General features: G+C 42.9%; 1 protein-coding gene across 1 annotated transcript in view; it reads right to left on the minus strand.

The window, feature by feature from the left end:
• Positions 1 to 834: 834 nt before the first annotated feature.
• Positions 835 to 20060, minus strand: part of NCAPG2 (non-SMC condensin II complex subunit G2) — a 67251-nt gene continuing 48025 nt past the window's right edge. The window contains exons 25-29 of the mRNA XM_062192935.1: positions 18088 to 18228; positions 15659 to 15762; positions 14766 to 14866; positions 13194 to 13293; positions 835 to 1225 (exon numbers count right to left, since the gene is read on the minus strand). Coding sequence (XP_062048919.1) covers positions 1174 to 1225; positions 13194 to 13293; positions 14766 to 14866; positions 15659 to 15762; positions 18088 to 18228 — 498 coding nt within the window. The 3' untranslated portion in view covers positions 835 to 1173. The remainder of the gene's footprint in view (positions 1226 to 13193; positions 13294 to 14765; positions 14867 to 15658; positions 15763 to 18087; positions 18229 to 20060) is intronic.

Below are 20060 nucleotides of genomic sequence, written 5' to 3' on the forward strand. Positions count from 1 at the left end.
ACAGCTTCAAGCATGGCTGGGTTTTGGTGGGCAAGTACCCGGTCACAAAATCAGGTATCTCTGTGGAAAAGGAGCATGAGTAATGGCAGGTGGGGGACGCAGATCACCAGCAATCTTACCCTCACTCAACTGTCACTCTTAAATTAGCAAAATCCTTTGCAACAAATGATTTTGATTGACCATTACTGATTTAATTATTTTCAGTGTCTGTCATTCACCAAAATAAAACATGATTCAGTCAGCAATGATGCCCACGAAGTTGTATTTCCAAAATTAGGTGGAGTAACCACAACATGAATCCAACCCCATCTCCCATTTCTCAGATCCCCTGGAAAACCGTACCGTAAATGCTCGTTAACTGAGGTAAAGAGTCCATTTTTTGCACCTTTCCAGATGAATACAGGTACTGAAACACCGGCACTTCTTTGGGCTGCAAACAGAATAAGCTGAAATCTAAGCAGCACTGGTTTCCAATTTGCTACAAGGTGCTCTGCCAGGGCCACGGGGGGTTCTTGGGACCCTCCGGCGAACAGCACTATGAGCACAGGGCTCTGAGACGAGCCGGCATCCACGGAGCCGGCAAGCCAAGGCCGGGACAACGCTGATGACAGCAGCACCTCTGGTCCCATGCCAGCTCCCAGAAAGAAGAGACGGAATACAGGCAGTCCACTTCCAGGCTGATTTCTACAGAACGTGGTCTCTGTGTTTGCACACACTTGGGGAGCTTGCCTGAGGGCCAGGTAAACCTAATGGCAGAGTCACCCAGGACAGCAGCCCCTGCTCCCAAGGGACAGTTTGTATCAACAGTAACTCTGAATAAAGTACACAAAGAGGTCTTGTCTTGTCACTGTTTTATTACTCATAGATTCCACGAAATATGACATATATAAAAGTCATCTTTAAAACAACCATGTTTGCTACAAAACTGGTTTTGTTTTCCTTTGCACCATGGATTCTGTACCACGGATAACCCGGAAACCTTTATATTAAATAGATTATTTATGTAGGCACTGGGCAAAAATTTAAGAACTTCTGAGTTTTCAACTCACCCCTACCCCCAAGAAGTCTCACTCTTTCCTTATTAACATTAAAAACACTAAGAAAATACACATGTATTCAACGTTCTGTGAGTCTTTTCTCCCGGTTTTTACACATCCAAAGATGCTGGCTTAGTTATGAATTCAAAAGTTCTCCCAAAGTTCTAGTGGACGATTCATAGAGAAATCTGAAACACAAAGAAAGTACTTAGTTAGCTATGGAAGAAGTGATCAGATTATCTAAAGGTACATTTTAAAAAATTCAATTTAAAAAATGGCTTGAAACCAGTGTCTCACCAGTTGTGGTTCTTACGTGAATGGGTAAGAACCCCACCGTGACGCAGCACATGCACAGTGAGCCCCCAAAACGGCCCCATCCAAGCACTACCACTTGACTGCGTGTGCTCTCTTGGCAGTGGGGGGTGCTGCCGAATGCTTTCATTAATCAAAACTACCCTCAGTAATGAGGATCCAAATCACTGATCAGATCTACAGCAGACCAAGAAATTCTTCAGGATACCAGAAAACAAGGTAAATGAACCATCCCTCCCACCAAATGCTGTTAAGACATTCACCTGTCAACAACCACCTCAGGCCTTTAGAAGCTCTCGCGCTCCTGCTCCCTCCCCCGGTACCCCAACATCACTTCCCCAACTTGAGACTCGGGCCCTCCCACTGCTGCTCTGCCCACCCAGGCCAAAGGCAGGTGAGATCACTTAGGACTATTCTTCCTGGAGCATTACTCTCCCTCCCTTTGCAGTTTGTCTATTACATGTCCAAAGTCACTATCGGACAGAATTCCACACACTCACGTAGCACATCACTGTTCTTGTAGACCTGAATATACACATGTCACAAAGTGCATATATCACTATCGTTTTTTGTTTTATGTCTATAAAACATATGCTTGTTTGGAGTCTATTCCCAAGCACTGTCCTCAGGGGTATGTGGATAAGCTAACCTGTGAATTCCTCCTGAACACGAATATCTTTCATCCTAAATGATATCTCAGCTAGATTTAAAAACCCATACAGATGGGGCTGGCACTGTGGCACAACAGGTAAAGCAATAGCCTGCAGTGCTGGCATCCCATATGGGCACTGGTTTGAGTCCTGGCTGCTCTACTTCTGATCCAGCTCTCTGCTATGGCCTGGGAAAGTAGCAGATGGACCAAGTCCGTGGGACCCCGCACCATCATGGGAGACCTGGAGGAAGCTCTAGCCATTGTGACCATTTGGGGAGTGAACCAGAGGATGGAAGATCTCTTTGTCTCTACCTCTCTGTAACTGCCTTTCAACTGAATAAATAAATCTTATTTAAAAAAAAAAAAAAAAAAACACAGTCTCAAGATCTGGGTGGGGAACCTTTTTTCTGCCAAGGGCTGTTTGGATATTTATAACAGCATTTGCGGGCGGCACAAAATTATCAACTTAAAAATTAGCCTGCTACAGACCTATTGAACTTAGAGTCCTTCCTGTGTTTGCTTTGACAGGACCACACCAAATTATTTTTCTGGCCGCATACAGCCTGTGGACCAGACGTTCCCCACCCCTGCTCTGATGCTCTTTTATTATCTCCCTGTGTCCAGTGCTGCAAACGAGAAGATTCAGTTCAACCTCACCTGGCACTTTGTAAACTGAGCTCTGCCACACCTAACATCAATGAAGCTCATGTATGCCATTCAGAACTCTCTAGTAGTCACATTAACAGATAAAAACAAACAGGTAAATTCACCTTAATTTACTTTATTTAACCCAGTACATCCAAAATAAGTCAACTAATAATTAATATAAAAATTGTATTGACATATATTCAGTTCACTCAGTGGACACTGCACTGGTCCACAACAATCTAGAAAAATTTTAAGATTTTTCTCCTATCTCTGGAACTCAGAATTTTTTTAAAGAGATTTATTTGAAAGGCAGAGTTACAGGGTGTTGGGGAGGCGGTGAGATGCAGAGAGAGAGATGCCAAAGCCAGGAGTTTCATCCAGGACCTCCAGGTAGGTGGCAGGGCCCAAGTTCTTAGGCCATCTTTAGCTGCTTTTCACAGGCCGTTAGCAGAGAGCCGGACTGAAGTGGAGCAGCCAGGATGAAGACTGGTGCTCACAGCTTAATACACTGCCACAACCACAGCTCCAGGAACTCAGCAAGTTTATCCAAAATTATGTAGGTTTTTTCCCTCCCTTCACCAATTCCACACACAATTTAATGACAGAAAAACAGTAACTTATTAGTTGAATTACAGCTTCCTTCTGACCCATGATTTCTCAGGTGTTTCTCATGGCTTGTCTTTAGCAATATTAGTTCCGTGTTCTGAGAAATCCCCCAACTTGTCCTTGTGGACACGTGGCATCTGATTCCCAGCAGAGACCATCTCTCAGTGCGTCTGTCACAGCTTCAGCTCTGACAGTCCTTCTGGACTCTTGTGCAAGGACTCTGCGAAGTGCCAGCCACCCGCGTGCCCAATAACACTGCTCTTGGCTTCCTCTCCAACTGCTGGCCAGCCTGCATGTGGAGACGCGGGTCCGCACAGGCCAGATGTGGAGAGGGCAGGGTGGCAGCACAGGATGTGCGGCCCCTCAGCAGGCGGCACCTGACCTTTCAGAGGGGCCAGGGGTAGCCCTACAGTCCTTCAGCTCTCCTAAGCTCAGCAACAGAAGAAGATACACGTCGATCCCTGCCCTCACCGGGGAGGCCAAATCCTTCAGGAGAGCCAATCTCTCTGATTCCCTGGACCTACTGCCTCAGGGTTTCCCGCCTGGTCCCAGAGCCCGCAAGGAGAGCTCTCTGTCCACAACCCAGGCTGTGCCCATCTGTCAGTCCAGTAACTGGCTTGGCAACAACAGCTGAGACACAGAGAGAGCAGGACACTAAATCACCAACCCTCTAGAATCTAAAATTAATTCCGAACTACTTAAAAAAATTACCTCTTTAAGTGAGCATGAATTCAAACTTACTTTAAGGGGCTGGCACTGTAGCACCAGTTTGAGTCCTGGCTGTTCCACTTCTGATCCTGCTAACTGCTAATGTGCCTGGGAAAGCAGTAGCAGATGGCCCAAGGCTTGGGCCCCTGCCCCCACATGACAGACTCAGAAGAAGCTCCTGGCTCCATATTGGCTCCTGGGGAGCAAACCAGCAGATGGAAGACCTCTCTCTCTGCCTCTGCCTCTCAAATAAGTAAGATTTATTTATTAAAGATTTATTTCATTTTTTTGAGTTACAGAGAGAGGTAGATACAGAGAGGGACAGAAGGGTCTTCCATATGATGGTTCACTCTTCAAATGGCTGCAATGGCCAGAGCTGAGCCTAAACAAAGCAAGGAGCCTGGAGCTTCCCCCAGATCTCCACGTGGGTGCAGGGGCCCAATGACTGGGACCATCTTTCACTGCTTTCTCAGGCGCGTTAACAGAGAGCTGGATTGGAAGTGGAGCAGCCAGGACTTGAACAGGTACCCATACGGGATGCCAGCAATGTAGGCAGTGGCTTTACCGGCTATGACACAGCACCAGTCCCAGAAAATAAATTTAAAAAAAAAAAAAAAAAAAAAAAAAAACCTTAAGAAAGAAATGTTAGGTTATCTTGGCAAGAATATACATTAAGCAGATATAAACTGTTGACCTGCGTCTAGACCAGCAACAGCAGCAACTAGCATGCTTCTCCTTTGCTGGAGAAGGTAACAAGGAAGGGGTGGTGCAGCACTTGCCAACCCTAGACTCGAGGGCGGGCAGATCACACCAGACCGCTCCAGGTCTCCGGATGATGCCGACGCCAGAAAAGCACTCTGCTTTCCTTCAAACTCACTCTGCTACAACCCAGAGAGGGGCGCATACACTGTGTAAACAGAGAAATAAGGACTGAAGTCAAAATGAACAAAGCATAGGATCTGTCTGAGAAGGAAGGGATGGGAGCAAAACCTTAGGCAAAAAACAAAACACAACACAAAATCCTCCCTGGGCCAAGGTTCTCCTCACACAGTAAGCTGACCTTTCACTCACAGCTCTAACGTGTGTAAGTACATGGAAACATGACGGCACACGGTTGCCCCAGTCTAGAGCCTAGAAATCCACAAAAACACAGAGGAGAAGCCTCCTCCATCTTCTCTCCCACTGTCTGATTATGGCAGCAGCTGGACAGGGTCCAGTGGGACCACAACCATAAGAAAGGAAGAGAACACCAAGGTTCTGAGAAAAACAGTGAGATAGAAAGACAATGTAGATATTCATTCCAGTTTAATTTTACTCAGTTTTTAAATATCAACGCCAAGTTCCACTGGTTATTGATTATAAAACCATGCTACTAAATAAGCTATAAAAAGCATCCAGCTCCAAATTCATTTAAAAATACTGTTAAAATTAGAAAAAAGCAGAATAAAATAAGGTGATATTCATTTATCAATATGTGACAACAAAAAGAGGCCACCCACTTCCTCAGGGAGCACTCCTTTCGTTCAAAGTCTCATACCAATGTTGATGATTGCCTTATGAAACTGAAAGTTGGCTGCATATAGGCATAATCAATAGTGGCAAGTAATTTGCTAATATGATTACAGTTTATTTATTCAGTGGGGAAAATTCATAAGGTAATACAAATCTTAAAAAAAAATGGATACTTCTGTAACATCAATTACAAATGTATTGCTATCACCACACTACTTACGAAAGTATTAAGTATAACATACTTGACATCGAAATGCACTGGCGCACTGGCAAATTTGTGTTTCTCCTGAGAAAATATGTCCAATTTGCAATTTGCAATACCAGGTGAGGTAATTAAAGAGCAAAGAGAAGCAATTTTCATCCAGTACCCACCAGATCAGTCAACAAAATACTCATCCTACTGGAGAGAAACCTAGATTAGCTAAGAAAATGTTTGCTTCTAAATTAATGCCCCACTGCCTCAAATATAATTGGAGCAAGAGGTTTCCCAGTCCTAAAAGTTGTTTACTTGCCTTAGTGTCTCTAGTCCAACATGAAATCAATAATATTTACAAATACAGCCTTAAATCTTAATTGTTTATCTTCCATTAGATTGACTTTCTTTTGTTTCATCAATTTCTCAGATTGATTTTTTTGAGGACACTGGTTTCTCAGCAGATTAGTTCTTGCATATTTAAGTAAGAAGTCAGTATTTCACAGTTCCTGACTATTTCCTAAGATGTCGTCTTCTTATAGGAAAGAACCTTTCCTTCCATCTGTGTACCAGCTTGGCAGAAAAGATGGCATAGAGCAACGGACTACAGGGAAACAACATTACATCTCTTGTTTTTAGATTACTTTAGTGTCCTTTTTGTTTCCACAGTCTGAGGTTTTAATTTCTCAGGCCTTTCTTCTCTCAGTGTAACGAACACAACTCAAGTATTTAACCTGAAACTATGTACAAGTGGAAATGAAAGACATTCCTAATAGGCAGTAAAATGGTCCTCCTCCCATGCATCTTCAGAACAGTACACACCATGCTTTACTCAACAGCCACCCTTGCCAATGGTACTTCTAACAAAGAAACGCTGTAATACGTTTGCACTTACGTTTCTGTGAAAATAATCTGACATCTGCATAGTTTGTATTTCTGATCACTTTTAAAGTTTTGCGCCTGGTGCGCCCATTTACATTGCCCTGCATTTTCCAAAATGCACAAATACCCCTCTGCCATCTCCAGATCAGATCACTGACCCAGAAACAAGTTTAGTGAACCGATCATGAACCCAATTTCAATCCTTGGTTTAGTGCCTAAGGTCCTACTGGTGGGGCTTTGCAGGGACACTGGAGGAGGAGACCCTAACAGCACCCCAGTCTAAACCCCATCAGCCCCTGACCTGACTCCAGCAAGACAGATGACCAGTAAGTCCCACAGAAGGCCCTTGGAGACTCCTCCATCTAGGGAATCAGGTCTCGGTCTCAGGCCTGGGAGGACTCTTTTCTGGAGTGCCTGACCTCAGTCAGTATTGGGGCTGCTCTATCTGCCATTCTCCATTCCGTAGGGTCCCCCCCAACTACTAGCCAGTAATTTAATCATCCAATCTCTGTTAAGAATTCTTTACATTGAACTTTCCCTGTCCAAATCACTATGTAGTGCCTGCCTCAAACACACTCACCAAAAGAAAGCTGGTACAATTAATTCAATAATACCTGATAAATGGACTTTACAGTCACTTAAAACAAAGAGCAGCTATATTAATTTATTTTACAGAAAGACAACAATCCTCAATGTGTATGCAGCTAACAACAGAGGACTCAACTACATGAGGCAAGAAATGATGGAACAGTAAGGAGAATTAGACAAATATACATCATACTGTAAACATCAGCACTCTCTATCAGAAACGGAGATCCAGCTGCAGAAAATAAGGAAGGATGTAGCTAAACTCAACAATATTATCAGTCGACCGCAGAAAACCGGACACCTAGAGGCTGCGTTATTCAGCAATTACAGAATATACAGATTCTTTAAGCTCACAAAGAATATTTATCAAGACAAACCAAATTCTGAATCATAAAAGTTTAAAAGAACAGAAATCATACAATGTCTGCTCTCAGACCATAAAATTAGACTAAAAATTAGATAGAGTAGATGGAAAAATCTCTAAATACTTGGAGAGATCAAACAGCACTTCTAAATGACTCAAATAAAAGAAATTTTAAAAAGCTGGAACTACATGAAAATGACTGGAGCACTTACTAAAAATTTGTAGGGGGCCAGTGGTGTGGCACAGCGGGTAAAGCCACTGCCTGCAGTGCTGGCACCCCACAGGGGTGCCAGTTTGAATCTTGGCTGCTCCACTTCCGCTCTAGCTCTCTGCTATGGCCTGGGAAAGCAGTGGAAGATGGCCCAAGTCCTTGGGCCCTTGCACCCTTGCTGGATACGCAGAAAAACTCCTGGCTCCTGGCTTTGGATCAGTGCAGCACCGGCCACTGCAGCCATCTGTTGAGTGAACCAGTGGATGGAAGACCTACCTCTCTCTCTCTCTCTCTCTCTCTCTCTCTCTCTCTCTCTCTCTCCTCCCTCCCTCCCTCCCTCCCTCCCTCCCTCCCTCCCTCCCTCTGCCTCTCTGTAACTCTACCTTTCAAACAAGTAGGTAAATCTTAAAAAAACAAAAACAAACTGTGGGATGAAGTGAAAGCAATGCTTAGAAACTCACAGCATTAAATGCATATACTAGAGAAGAAAAAGATGTAAAAATAAATCAAGTAAGCTTCTAACTTAGGAAAACAGAAGTGCAAGTTAAATCCAAAATAGAAGAGAAATAATAAAAATTCTGGCAGAAATTAAAACAGTTAAAAACAGGAACTCAATAGAAAAAAAATTAACAAAATTAAAAGCTTTTTTTGAAGATATCAATAACATCAATAAGCTTCCATTCAGGCTAGTTAAGAAAAAGAGAGACAAGAACTACTAGTCAGAAATAAAGGTGGGAGTTGGGGGAGTGGGTGTGTGGCTGGCAACTAAGAAGCCAGTTAGGATACCATGACCTGGGTTTGATGCTCAACTGTGGTTCCTGGTTCCAGCTTTCTGGTAATGTGGACCCAACCCTGGGAAGGCAGTGGTGATAATGGCTCAAGCAACTGGGTCCCAGATACCCACATGGGCGACAGGAAGATCTGGATTGAGTTCCCAGCTCCTGGCTTTGGCCCAGCTCAGCTCCATCTGATGCAACCACTTGGGAAGTGAACCACTGAACCAGTGGATGGCATCTCTCTCTCCTCCATATATATATGTATATATATATATGTTTCTGCCTCTCAACTTTTTTTTTAAAAAGAAAGAGAGGACATCACTACAGATATTAAATTTTTTTAAATGCTTATTTATTTCTTTGTTTCCATCTACTTGAAAGGCAGAGCTACAGAGAGAGAGAGAAATTCCCCAAATATTCACAGAAACCACTGTTGGACCGGGCTGAAGCCAGGAGCCCAGAACTTCATCTGGTTCTCCACAGGGGTAGCAGGAACCCAATTACTGGGTCATAATCCACTGCCTCCCAGGATACATTAACAGGAAGCCAGATAAGAAGTGGAGCAGCATCTGGCGCCGCGGCTCAATAGGCTAATCCTCCGCCTTACGGCACCGGCCCACCGGGTTCTAGTCCCGGTTGGGGCGCCAGATTCTATCCTGGTTGCCCCTCTTCCAGGCCAGCTCTCTGCTATGCCCAAGGACTTGGGCCATCCTCCACTGCCTTCCCGGGCCATAGCAGAGAGCTGGCCTGGAAGAGGGGCAACCAGGATAGAATCCGGCGCCCCAACTGGGACTAGAACCCGGTGGGCCGGTGCCATAAGGCGGAGCATTAGCCTGTTAAGCCACGGCGCCGGCCTTATGCACATAACTATTAACAAAGTTCAATCAATAACTAATAACCTTCAAAAACAGATAAAACCAGGTCCATATGGATTCATTGGTAAATTCTACCAAACATTTCAAGATAAAATTATACTGATTCCCAGTGATTTCTTTCAGAGGATAGAAATAGAGAGAATGACTCCTAACTCATTCTATAAAGCCAAAGCCAAAACCTAATACCAGAACCAAAATTCCTCAAGAAAATACCACCAAGCTGTATCCAATAATGAGAAAAAAATTATACACCCAGAAACAAGTGGAATTTATGAGTATGTAAGGCTAGTTCAACACTTAAAAACAGTTAGTATAATCCATCACATTAACAAGCTGAAAAAGAAAAACCACATGATCACATCAATACATGCAGAAAAAGCATTTGGTAAAATCCAATACTCATTCACGATAAAAATGTTCAGTAAACTAGAAGAACTTCCTCAATAAGAAAAACAATGTCTATAAGATAGATACAGCTAACATCATACTTAATGTAAGAACCAGGGATGGGCATTTGGCACATCAGAGTAAAACACCACAGAAGACACCCTTATCCCATACTGGAGTCCTTGGGCTCAAGTCCAGGCTCCTGCTCTCTATTCCAGCTTCCAGGTTATGTGTACCCTAAGAGGTAGCAAGTGATGGATCAAGCCCTTGGTCCCTGCCACCCACATGGGAGACCCAGAGTTCTAATCTCTTGTCTTCAGCCTGATCTGTCCCTGGCTGTAGGAGGTATTTAAGAAATGAATCAGCAGATGGAAGCGCTCTCTCTACATTTTGATACATAAAACAAAACTGGAAAATAATTTTTTTAAAGAATCATTTATTTGAAAGGCAAAGTTAGAGAAGGGTTAAGGGGAAAGAAAGAAAGAGATCTTCACCTGCTGATTCACTCCCCACATGGCCACAATGGCTAGTTTCTTCCTGATCTCCCAAATGGTACATCCTCCATTGCTTCCCAAGCACATTAACTGGGAGCTGGATCAGAAGTGGAGCAGCTGGAACTCGAATGGCTGCTTTACTTGCTATGCCACAAAACTGGCCCCTTAAAAATAACTTTTCATCATAAGAAACACAGTTTTCCACTAAAACCAGGCATAAGGCAAGGATGGCCCCCTTATAATTCCTACTGAACATTGTACTGAAGTCCTAAGTAATGCAATAAGACAAGAAAGGGAGGGGCTGGCACCATGGCACAGTAGGTTAATCCTCTGCCTGCAGCGCCGGCATCCCATATGGGTGCCAATTCTAGTCCTAGCTTCTCTTCCAATACAGCTCTCTGCTGTGGCCTGGGAAAGCAGTAGAGGATGGCCCAAGTCCTTGGGCCCCTGCACCCACATGGGAGACCGGGAAGAAGCACCTGGCTCCTGGCTTCAGATCAGCACAGCTCCAGCGGTTGTGGTCATTTGGGGAGTGAACTAATAGACAGAAGGCCTTTCTGTCTCTCCCTCTCACTGTCTGTAACTCTACCTCTAAATAAATAAATAAAATCTTAAAAAAAAAAAAAAAAGAGAGAGAGAGAGAGAGAGAGAGAGAGAGAAAGAAAGAAAGAAAGGAAGGAAGGAAGGAAGGAAGGAAGGAAGGAAGGAAGGAAGGAAGGAAGGAAGGAAGGAAGGAAGAAAGAAAAGGTATACTGATTTGGAAGGAGAAATAAAAGTGCCTTGGCTCAAAGACGACATGACAATGTAAAAAACCCAAAAGAATCTACAAGAAAATTCCCAGAGTGAGCAATTATACTAGGGTTGCTGGATATAATGTTAATACAAAAGTCAATCGCTAGCCCATATACCAGAAATGAATGAAATTAAAACACAATACAATGTACATTAGCACCCCCCCAAAATAGAAATACGTATTAACAGGGGCCAGCTCTATGGCATAGCGAGTAAAGCTGTTGCTGGCAGTGCCAGAATCCCATATGGGAGGCCAGTTCAAGTCCCAGCTGCTCTACCTCTAATGCAGCTCTCTGCTAGGGCCTGGGAAAGCAGTAAAAGATGGCCCAAGGACTTGGGCCCCTGCACCTGTGTGGGAGATCCAAAGGAAGCTCCTGGTTTCAGAGTGGCCCAGCTCTAGCCATTACAATCATTTGGGGAGTAAGCCAGCAGATGAAGATCTGTCTCTCTCTCTGTCTCTCCTTCTCTATCTGTGTAACTCTTTCAAATAAATAAATAAACCTTTAAAAAAAAAAGCTGCATGGATTTCAAAAAAATTTTTATGTCAAAATAAACATTTTACTTCCATCCATGAACCCTCGTATACTATCAAAAACTACTGAGTAACCCCCCCAACAATTGGGAAAAGACTTAACAAATGTGGTTTTTTTTTGTCGTTGTCTTAATTTGAAGGCAGTATGTGTGTGCAAGGGTGGTTCATTCCCACAATACCCAACAGATGAATCTTCCATGTGTGTGGCAGAGTCCCAAGCCCTTGAGTCATCACCTGCTACCTTGCAGGGTGGACATCAGCAGAAAGCTGGATCAGAAGCAGAACCAGGACTCGAACTTAGGGACTCTGGGATGCAGGTGTCCTGGGTGATGTCTAAACTGTTGTGCCAAATGGCCACCTCTAAACAAATGTCTTAACATTTGGAAATAAGTTTTGCTGTTTTATTTTTATTAAGAGATCCCAATTAAGCTAAACATTCTCGTGTCATTTATAATGATGGTCAAAATTGATTTTTCAATTAACTATACTATCTCAAGTCCCAAATTTATTTGTAAACCTTATCTGGTAAAGTCAGCAGTAAGTATATTTGGGTCAACAGAACAAATCCAAACAGTCTAAAAAAAAGCCTCACTTTGGGGGCTGGCATCCCTGTAGCACGGAAGATTAAGCCACCACCTGTGATGCTAGCAGGCATCCCATACACCTGCTGGTGCTCCACTTCCAATACAGCTTCCTGCTAACGTGCCTGGAAGAACAGTGGAGGGTGGCCCAAGTGCTTGGGTCCCTGCCACGCATATGGGAGACCCAGATGGCGCTCCAGGCTCCAGGCTTATGCCTGGACCAGCCCAGTCATTGCAGCCATCTAGGGAGTGAACCATTACATGGAAGATCTTTCTCTCTGACTGCCTTTCAAATAAATCTTTAAAACAAACACCACAAAAACCCCTCACTTAGGAAGCTTATTCATAAACTAGCAATTTAGAATTTAGATTTTGAAACCATTCTCTAAGAGAGGAGGTAGCTCTGGAGATTTGTTTGTTTTCCAGGCACAAAACTAGGATTTCCTAATGCAGAATTCTGTGACACTTAACCTACTAAGCTCATAAAACTGTGTGTGTGTGGGGGGGGGGGGGGGGTTAATCTCAAAATCAAACAGAACTCATAGTCTACAGGAACACGCAACCATGCAAGAAACACAAAACAGCAGCAAGAACATCATGAGTGGAAAAGGAGTTCAAAGGACACATGGCAGCTGGCAGTCTGCAGCAACAGGCACCAAAAGGGAAGATACAGCGCACATCTCATCAGAGCCTCTGGAGGGCCAGTCCCATCCTGTGTGCATGTTTGTGGCCGAGAATTAATTCTTTGGACATGCTTCTGATTTCAGAATCACAGTGAACTATAATAATGTCTAGCTTTCAAAACCATCTAAGTGTGTATACCCTCATTTTTCTACAGAACTTTGCCAATGACAGTTTCGCTTTTGAAGACAGAGTTAGTAAGCAAATTAAACATAAGATCAAAGGATTTTACCAACAGAAATGTTTCTATCTTGACAACCTTTTTTTCGAACTACCTGGCTTTAAGCAGCAGAAATGAAAATGCAATCTTAAATACGCCCGGTTTTCAGATAATCACATCTAGCGTACATCTCGCACCTTACCTTTCAATGCTGTCTTCTTCCAAAGTAATTTCCATGAATGTCTTCAGCTTCCTGTGAACAGTGGCTGCAACTTCCTTCACTTTTGAACTTTTATGTTTACCTTTGGGAAGGTTACAATAAAAACAGAGAAAAGACCTTCACATTACCGCCCAAAGCAAATGTGCTCTGCTATCCACATGGGTACAGTTTCTGTAAGCTGGAGCCTCCTCAGTGCAGGAACTCAATGACCTGCGCCATCACCACTGCCTCCCAGGCTGTGCATTAACGGGAAGTTGGAGTCAGGGGCCAGAGTTGGGCACTGGACCCAGGTAGTCTGCTTCAGACGGGGTCATCGTAACCTCTAAGTCCAACACCCACCCTAACTACAATCATATTTCAGTTATCCACCTGTTTAAATATCGCAAGTATTTAATATTTATTAAGTGCCAGGCACTCAGAATTTTTGGCGACTGACATGAAGCTGAAAAAACCTCCAGATTTCGAAACATTTTGGATTTTGGACCAAAAATGCTCAGCCAGTCCATGAAAATATTCCAAAATCTGAAAATCTTCAAAAACACTTCCTGTTTCAAGTGCGTGCTATCAGTGAGACTCAAATCTTCAAACATGCATCAGAATTATGGAAAGAGCTTGTTGCAGAAGCAGCTCTCTATATTAACTTGGAAAATTATTTCAAAATTAATAATTCTGACTAAACAATTAAAAAGTCAAATGTAGCCACCTATAGGGATGTCAATGTTTTCACATGGCTATAGCATGCGAATTATTTTTCCAATACTATTTCAATTGGTTAAGAAATTCAAAACAGCTAAGTTTAAGGTTTAAGAGAAATAGTAGCTAGATTATATATCAACACAAAAGCATCCATCATTGAAAAATAAATTCAAGTTTTTAAATACTGGAAATACATGCCAAATCAACAGAAAATTTGCTTACTGTGGTTTGAACATGATCTGGCCCCCAAACTTACTCAGCAGTTTAAACCCAAAAGTCTTAGTTAATGCCACTAAGACAATGGAAACTAAATCGAATTGTGGCATTTAGAGTGGTGCCTCTGGGAAGTAGTCAGATTGGAGCAGACTGAATCCTGGTTGGCTTTGCAAGGAAAGGAACACAGACACACACTCCCTTTCTCTTGCCATGTGATGCCCTGCACCACTCCGGACTCTCACCAAGAACACTATTACCAGAGGCCAAACCAAGGGGTTCACTCAATTTTAGAAAATGAACCTCCAGAAATCATGACCAAAATAAACCTTTTTTTAAATAGCTGCTTTTCTTTATAAAGTAGTCTGCCTCGAGTATTTTATTATAGTAATGAAAAGCTAAGACAGAGGCATACAGAGATACTGAAATGGGTCCAACAGTGAAAGCCGAAGAGGAAATGTATTACAGTAAAGTGTACATGCTCCAATAAACACGGGTCCAAGTGTGCTAAGGAGAAGAAGCCCAAGTGGACAGAACGATGTTCCACCTCATATGGAAAGGACAGCTGAGATGCCTCACCTAGCAAATACCCCTTAACAGTGTGTGTGACGTATATCCAGATCAAAGAGAGGAAATGTAACCAACCTTTATTAATAACCAAAATAATGTGCAGAATAGCTGTGAGGCACACAATGCCTTCAACGTCGTCAGAAATCACACAGGCCTTTAGCTCATCTAAAAACGACCTGTAAAAATTAGCAAACAGCTGAAGTTACTCTACAGCACACAGGCTAATATTTTATAGAGAAACAAATATAATGAAGGTTCATCAACAATCACAAACTCCACTTTTCAAGTAACATGGGAAGCTAACTCAACCCACTCCATATTTGTATGCAAACCACACGAGACTTTAACATCCCGCTGTTGCTAGAAAAGAGGAAAGGCTGTAGTCAGTTAACAGCTGCTCTTGTGTGTCTCAACGCACACAACAAAGATTCAACATGTTGTTGGAAGACTATTCACAGTTTAAACACAGTGCTTTAAGGCACTTTCTTGAAAATACCTGCTGCTAAAGTTCCACAGGTATCAGATGCCCGCACAACTATCCCCTCTGTAATCTGTCAGTCCTGTGTATGCCACAACACCCTAGAATCTGAGTCAACTGACATATGGAATAGAGAAATGAGTAACAGTTATTGTATTGAGTGAAAATTAAACTGATCTTTAACCTATAAAATGTTCTGAAAATATACACAGTAAGAAGTATTTCACAGTACAATCACATTTCTCCATTTAGCTGAATTTTAATTATAATAAACCGATCCAGAGACTATTTCAATGAATATACTATATAGGAACTCAGATATTTTTTCTGGATAAATTTAATGTAAACATTTTCAATTATTGATAAAACCCAGAAAATTCTATGGCATCTTTTTCTCAAAGAAAAAAAATGCATCCTTGAAAATTGTCAAAGTTGCTCAGAGTACTTAACAGCCCTGGGAGGAGCTGCGAGAGAGTGAAGAAATGATTACCTGATGACATTTGAAGACTTTATTATTATCCCTATTAAACACCTTGAAAACGGTGGAAGGTCGGAAAGACACTCTGGTGGGGTAAGCTCTTCTAGATCAGAAACCTAAAAAGAAAGAGTTTCAAATGAGGAAGTTATAAAGTCAGTCTGGGCTAATTACTTCTTATAAACCGCTCTGGGCTTTTTTAACAACTGAGAAAAGATTTCCAGAAATTCAAAAGAACCACTTTTACTAACTGCTGAAATATCCACAACAATCATGAACTTCTGCAGGGAGACTGTGATGACTTAAACATGCATAATGAAATATGTAGAGAAACTTTAAAAAATTACAGAAAGAAAATGCAAGGTCAACAGAGAAGATGGAATAGTAAAAACATGATTCATGAAAAAGTGGCAAGAAAGGAAGAAAAGCAGCTATGACTAATGGAAAACACACCCCAAAATGATGGTTTTAAAGTCCAAGATCAGTAATTTCACTCAACTAAAATGGACCAAAAACAAAACACAAACAAAAAAGCCACAAATGGACAATAAGCACCCCAAATAAAAGGCAGAGACTGACTGGATTTTCAAAACACCCACCAGTGTGGTGTTTTAGAAAGCATTCATAAAGAAAGGTAGGTCAAAAGTGGTTTGGCTGTCAAAATATCAAAGCACACTTCATGAGGAAAATCAACTCATCAAAAACGCTCCAGAACACATGAAAGGAAAATTGACAGAACCAATAAAAAGAGACACATCAACAATCATAGAACAAGTAGAGAAAATCAACAGGGAAACAGAAGAGGTCAGCAAACTTTTCTGTAAGGCAGCAAAATAGTAAATATTTACAAAAAACAGTAAATATGTTGTACTTTGTGGGAAGAACCATGATAGCCTATGGCTGTGCTCCAATAAAACTTTATTTACAAAAACAAGTGGTGGGACCGCTGCTGTGGCACAGTGGGTAAAGCCGCTGCCTGCAGTGCCGGCATCTCGCATTGGCGCTGGTTCAAGTCCCGGCTGCTCCACATCCAATCCAGCTCTCTGCTATGCCTGGGAAAGCAGTGGAAGATGGCTCGAGTCCTTGGGCCCCTGTACCCATGTGGGAAGACCTGGAGGAAGCTCCTGGCTTCAGATTGGCACAGCTCCGGCCACTGCGGCCAATTGGGGGAGTGGACCAGCAGATGGAAGACCCCTCTCTGTCTCTGCCTCTCTTTCTCTCCCTATGTAACTCTGACTTTCAAATTAAATAAATAAATAAATAAATCTTAAAAAAAAAAACAACTAGTGTATCAGGATGGCTAACAGGCCATTAATTATAACTATCAGCTGTATAGCTTGCTGAAATAAATTCATTCTAGTTTTTATCTTTTATATATAGATTCTAAAGCCAAAATGATCTCCCATCAAGTTTTAAGGAGGGTCTTAAATTCTATTTAATGTTTTAGAATTTAGTTAATATCTTTTTATGAATCATGATTTTATATTATAAAAATAATGTTTGTATGAGAGGATTTTTAAAGTTTGTGGAAAATACTATTACGAAAGAAATTATTTGTATAGTTCAACTTTTTTGCACCAAAATAAACTTAATTAATAATAATCATCTTCCCTTATCTATAGCTACTACTAAAAAATAAGACAAGAATCAATGAATATATTTGTCTAAACTGACGTCAGAAGTTTGAATTTCCTATGCTTAGAAATGGGAGTTGAGGGGGAAGGCTAATACAGCAGGCAAACAAAAATATATAGTCTTCAAAAACACAGCCCAGGAGTGGACTTGCATTCTGCTCACCACTGCTTTCATGTACCAGGACAGAAGACGATTTAAATGTATCAGGTCATTTCAATCTGACAGACAGCAAAGAGCTACGTTCACAATGCAGGGAAAAGTCTCGCTGAGTCACATCACCCGTGGTATATTTTCACAACAGTAATAAGACTCTACAATTACTGGAGCTGGCATTGTAGCACAATGGGTTAGGTGCTACCTGTGAACGCAACATCCTATACGAGCACTGGTTCAGGTCCCAGCTGTTCCCCTACTGATCCATCTCCTTGCTAATGCGCTTGGGGAGGCAGCAGATGATGCCTCAAGAGCTTGGGCTCCGTCGCCCTAGAGAGAAACTAGACAGAACGCCAGGCTCTTGGCTTCCGCCTGGCTCAGCCCCAGCTGTTGCAGCCATTTGAGGGAGTGAATCAGCAACTGGAATACCTCCCTTGTCTCTCTCAGGCTCAGTAATTCTGCCTTTCAAATAAATAAATTTTTAGAAAATAAAATTCTAACCATGTAGCTTCTAGACTCTAAGATAAAGCTGCTAGGAAACACACAATTCACTGAAGTCTGAGATCTTTGAAAAATATTAAACATGTGCTACTGGTGCAAACAGAATCTTACATAGAGTTAAGCGGCAAAGCAGTGTCAGGATCCATACACCTCACCTTTCGAAGCTGGTGACTTATCTCCACCACAGGCGCAGCGATCAGAGTCGAGAGCACGGCCCGGTGAACGGGAGTATCCACGTGCCAGGACTGAACGGTGGTTATGAATTCATGAAGAGGGGTCTGAACAGAGTACAGGAGCTACAAGAAAACACATCATTTGCTTACAGTGGAGCTAAAAATCATGTGGTTTTTTTTTTTTTTTTTTGACAGGCAGAGTGGATAGTGAGAGAGAGAGACAGGGAGAAAGGTCTTCCTTTGCTGTTGGTTCACCCTCCAATGGCCGCCGCGGCCGGCGCACCATGCTGATCCAAAGCCAGGAGCCAGGTGCTTCTCCTGGTCTCCCATGGGGTGCAGGGCCCAAGGACTTGGGCCATCCTCCACTGCACTCCCTGGCCACAGCAGAGAGCTGGCCTGGAAGAGGGGCAACCGGGACTAGAACCCAGTGTGCCGGTGCCACAAGGTGGAGGATTAGCCTATTGAGCTGCGGAGCTGGCCTAAAAATCACGTTTTTGGTTTTTTGTTTGTTTGTTTGTTTGTTTTTTGACAGCAGAGTGGACAGTGAGAGAGAGAGAGAGAAAGGTCTTTCTTTTTGCCGTTGGTTCACCCTCCAATGGCGGCTGCAGACGGCACATCTCACCAATCCAAAGCCAGGAGCCAGGTGCTTCTCCTGGTCTCCCATGCGGGTGCAGGGCCCAAAGACCTGGGCCATCCTCCACTGCCTTCCCCGGCCATAGCAGAGAGCTGGCCTGGAAGAGGGGCAACCGGGATAGAATCCGGCGCCCCAACCGGGACTAGAACCCGGTATGCCGGCGCCGCAAGGTGGAGGATTAGCCTGTTAAGCCACGGCACCGGCCTGAATATTATCTTTTAATCATGGTAACTAGAAAAGGACACACAGACCGAAATCCACTGAAGTCACCATTATGACATTCCTTCTCCCAAAGCAAAGAAAAACTCTCAAGAAGAAAAGCATCAGTAACAGGAAGAAAGGGAGAGAGAAAGGTAGAAGGACAATCAGGTCAATGGATAATCAGTCAATGAAAGTAAGAAATCAACTATGCGGGCTGTTGCTATGACATAGCGGTAAGGCCACCACCTGCAGTGTTAGCAACCCATATGGGCACCAGTTCGAGTCCTGGCAGCTCCACTTCTGATCCAGCTCTCTGCTATGGCATGGGAAAGCAGTCGAAGATGGCCCAAGTTCTTGGGCCCCTGTACCTGCGTGGGAGACCTGGAGGAAGCTCCTGGCTTTGGATCAACAGAGCTCTGGCCGTTGTGGCCAACTGGGGAGTGAACCAGTGAATGGAAGACCTCTCTCTCTCTCTCTGCCTCTCCTGCTCTGTGTAACTCTGACTTTCAAATGAATAAATAAATCTTAAAAAAGAAATCAACTATGAAGCAAAGGCTCCCAATAAAGCTGCAGGGCCAGTAATAAAAGATCTGTTGGACAAAAATAAAGGTTTTTGGCACAAATTACATTACAGAAACAGATCACAAATGCTTGAAACAACTCATCAAAACCTGCTGAGGTAGGTGTTTATCCTAGTGGTTAAGAGGTGGCTTGGGATGCCTACATCCCATATCAGTGTCAGGGTTCAAGCCCTGGGTCCAATCTTGCTCCAACTGCCTGTTAATATGCATTCTGGGAGGCAACAGAAAATGGCCCGAGTTGTTGGGTCTCTACCATTCAAATGGCAGTCCTGAACCAGCCCTGGCCAGGAAGAGCCACTGTGGGCATTTGGGGAGATGACCAAAGACGGCGGTTTGTTCCCTTTGTCTCTTTCTCTCTCTGCCTCTCAAATATAAATATTTTTTAAAAACCAGAAACATTTCAAATTAATTCAAGTTTGAAATACGCTAGGAAAAATATGGCCAATTGCCTTCAATTACTTCTATCAGGTAAGGACAGAATAAAAATCAAAGTCTTCAAGACAGCCTCCCATTTTTTACCATATTTTTTAAAGGGGGCA

The sequence above is a fragment of the Lepus europaeus genome, chromosome 5 (genome assembly GCF_033115175.1).
Source record: "Lepus europaeus isolate LE1 chromosome 5, mLepTim1.pri, whole genome shotgun sequence".
Taxonomy (NCBI): Eukaryota; Metazoa; Chordata; class Mammalia; order Lagomorpha; family Leporidae; genus Lepus; species Lepus europaeus.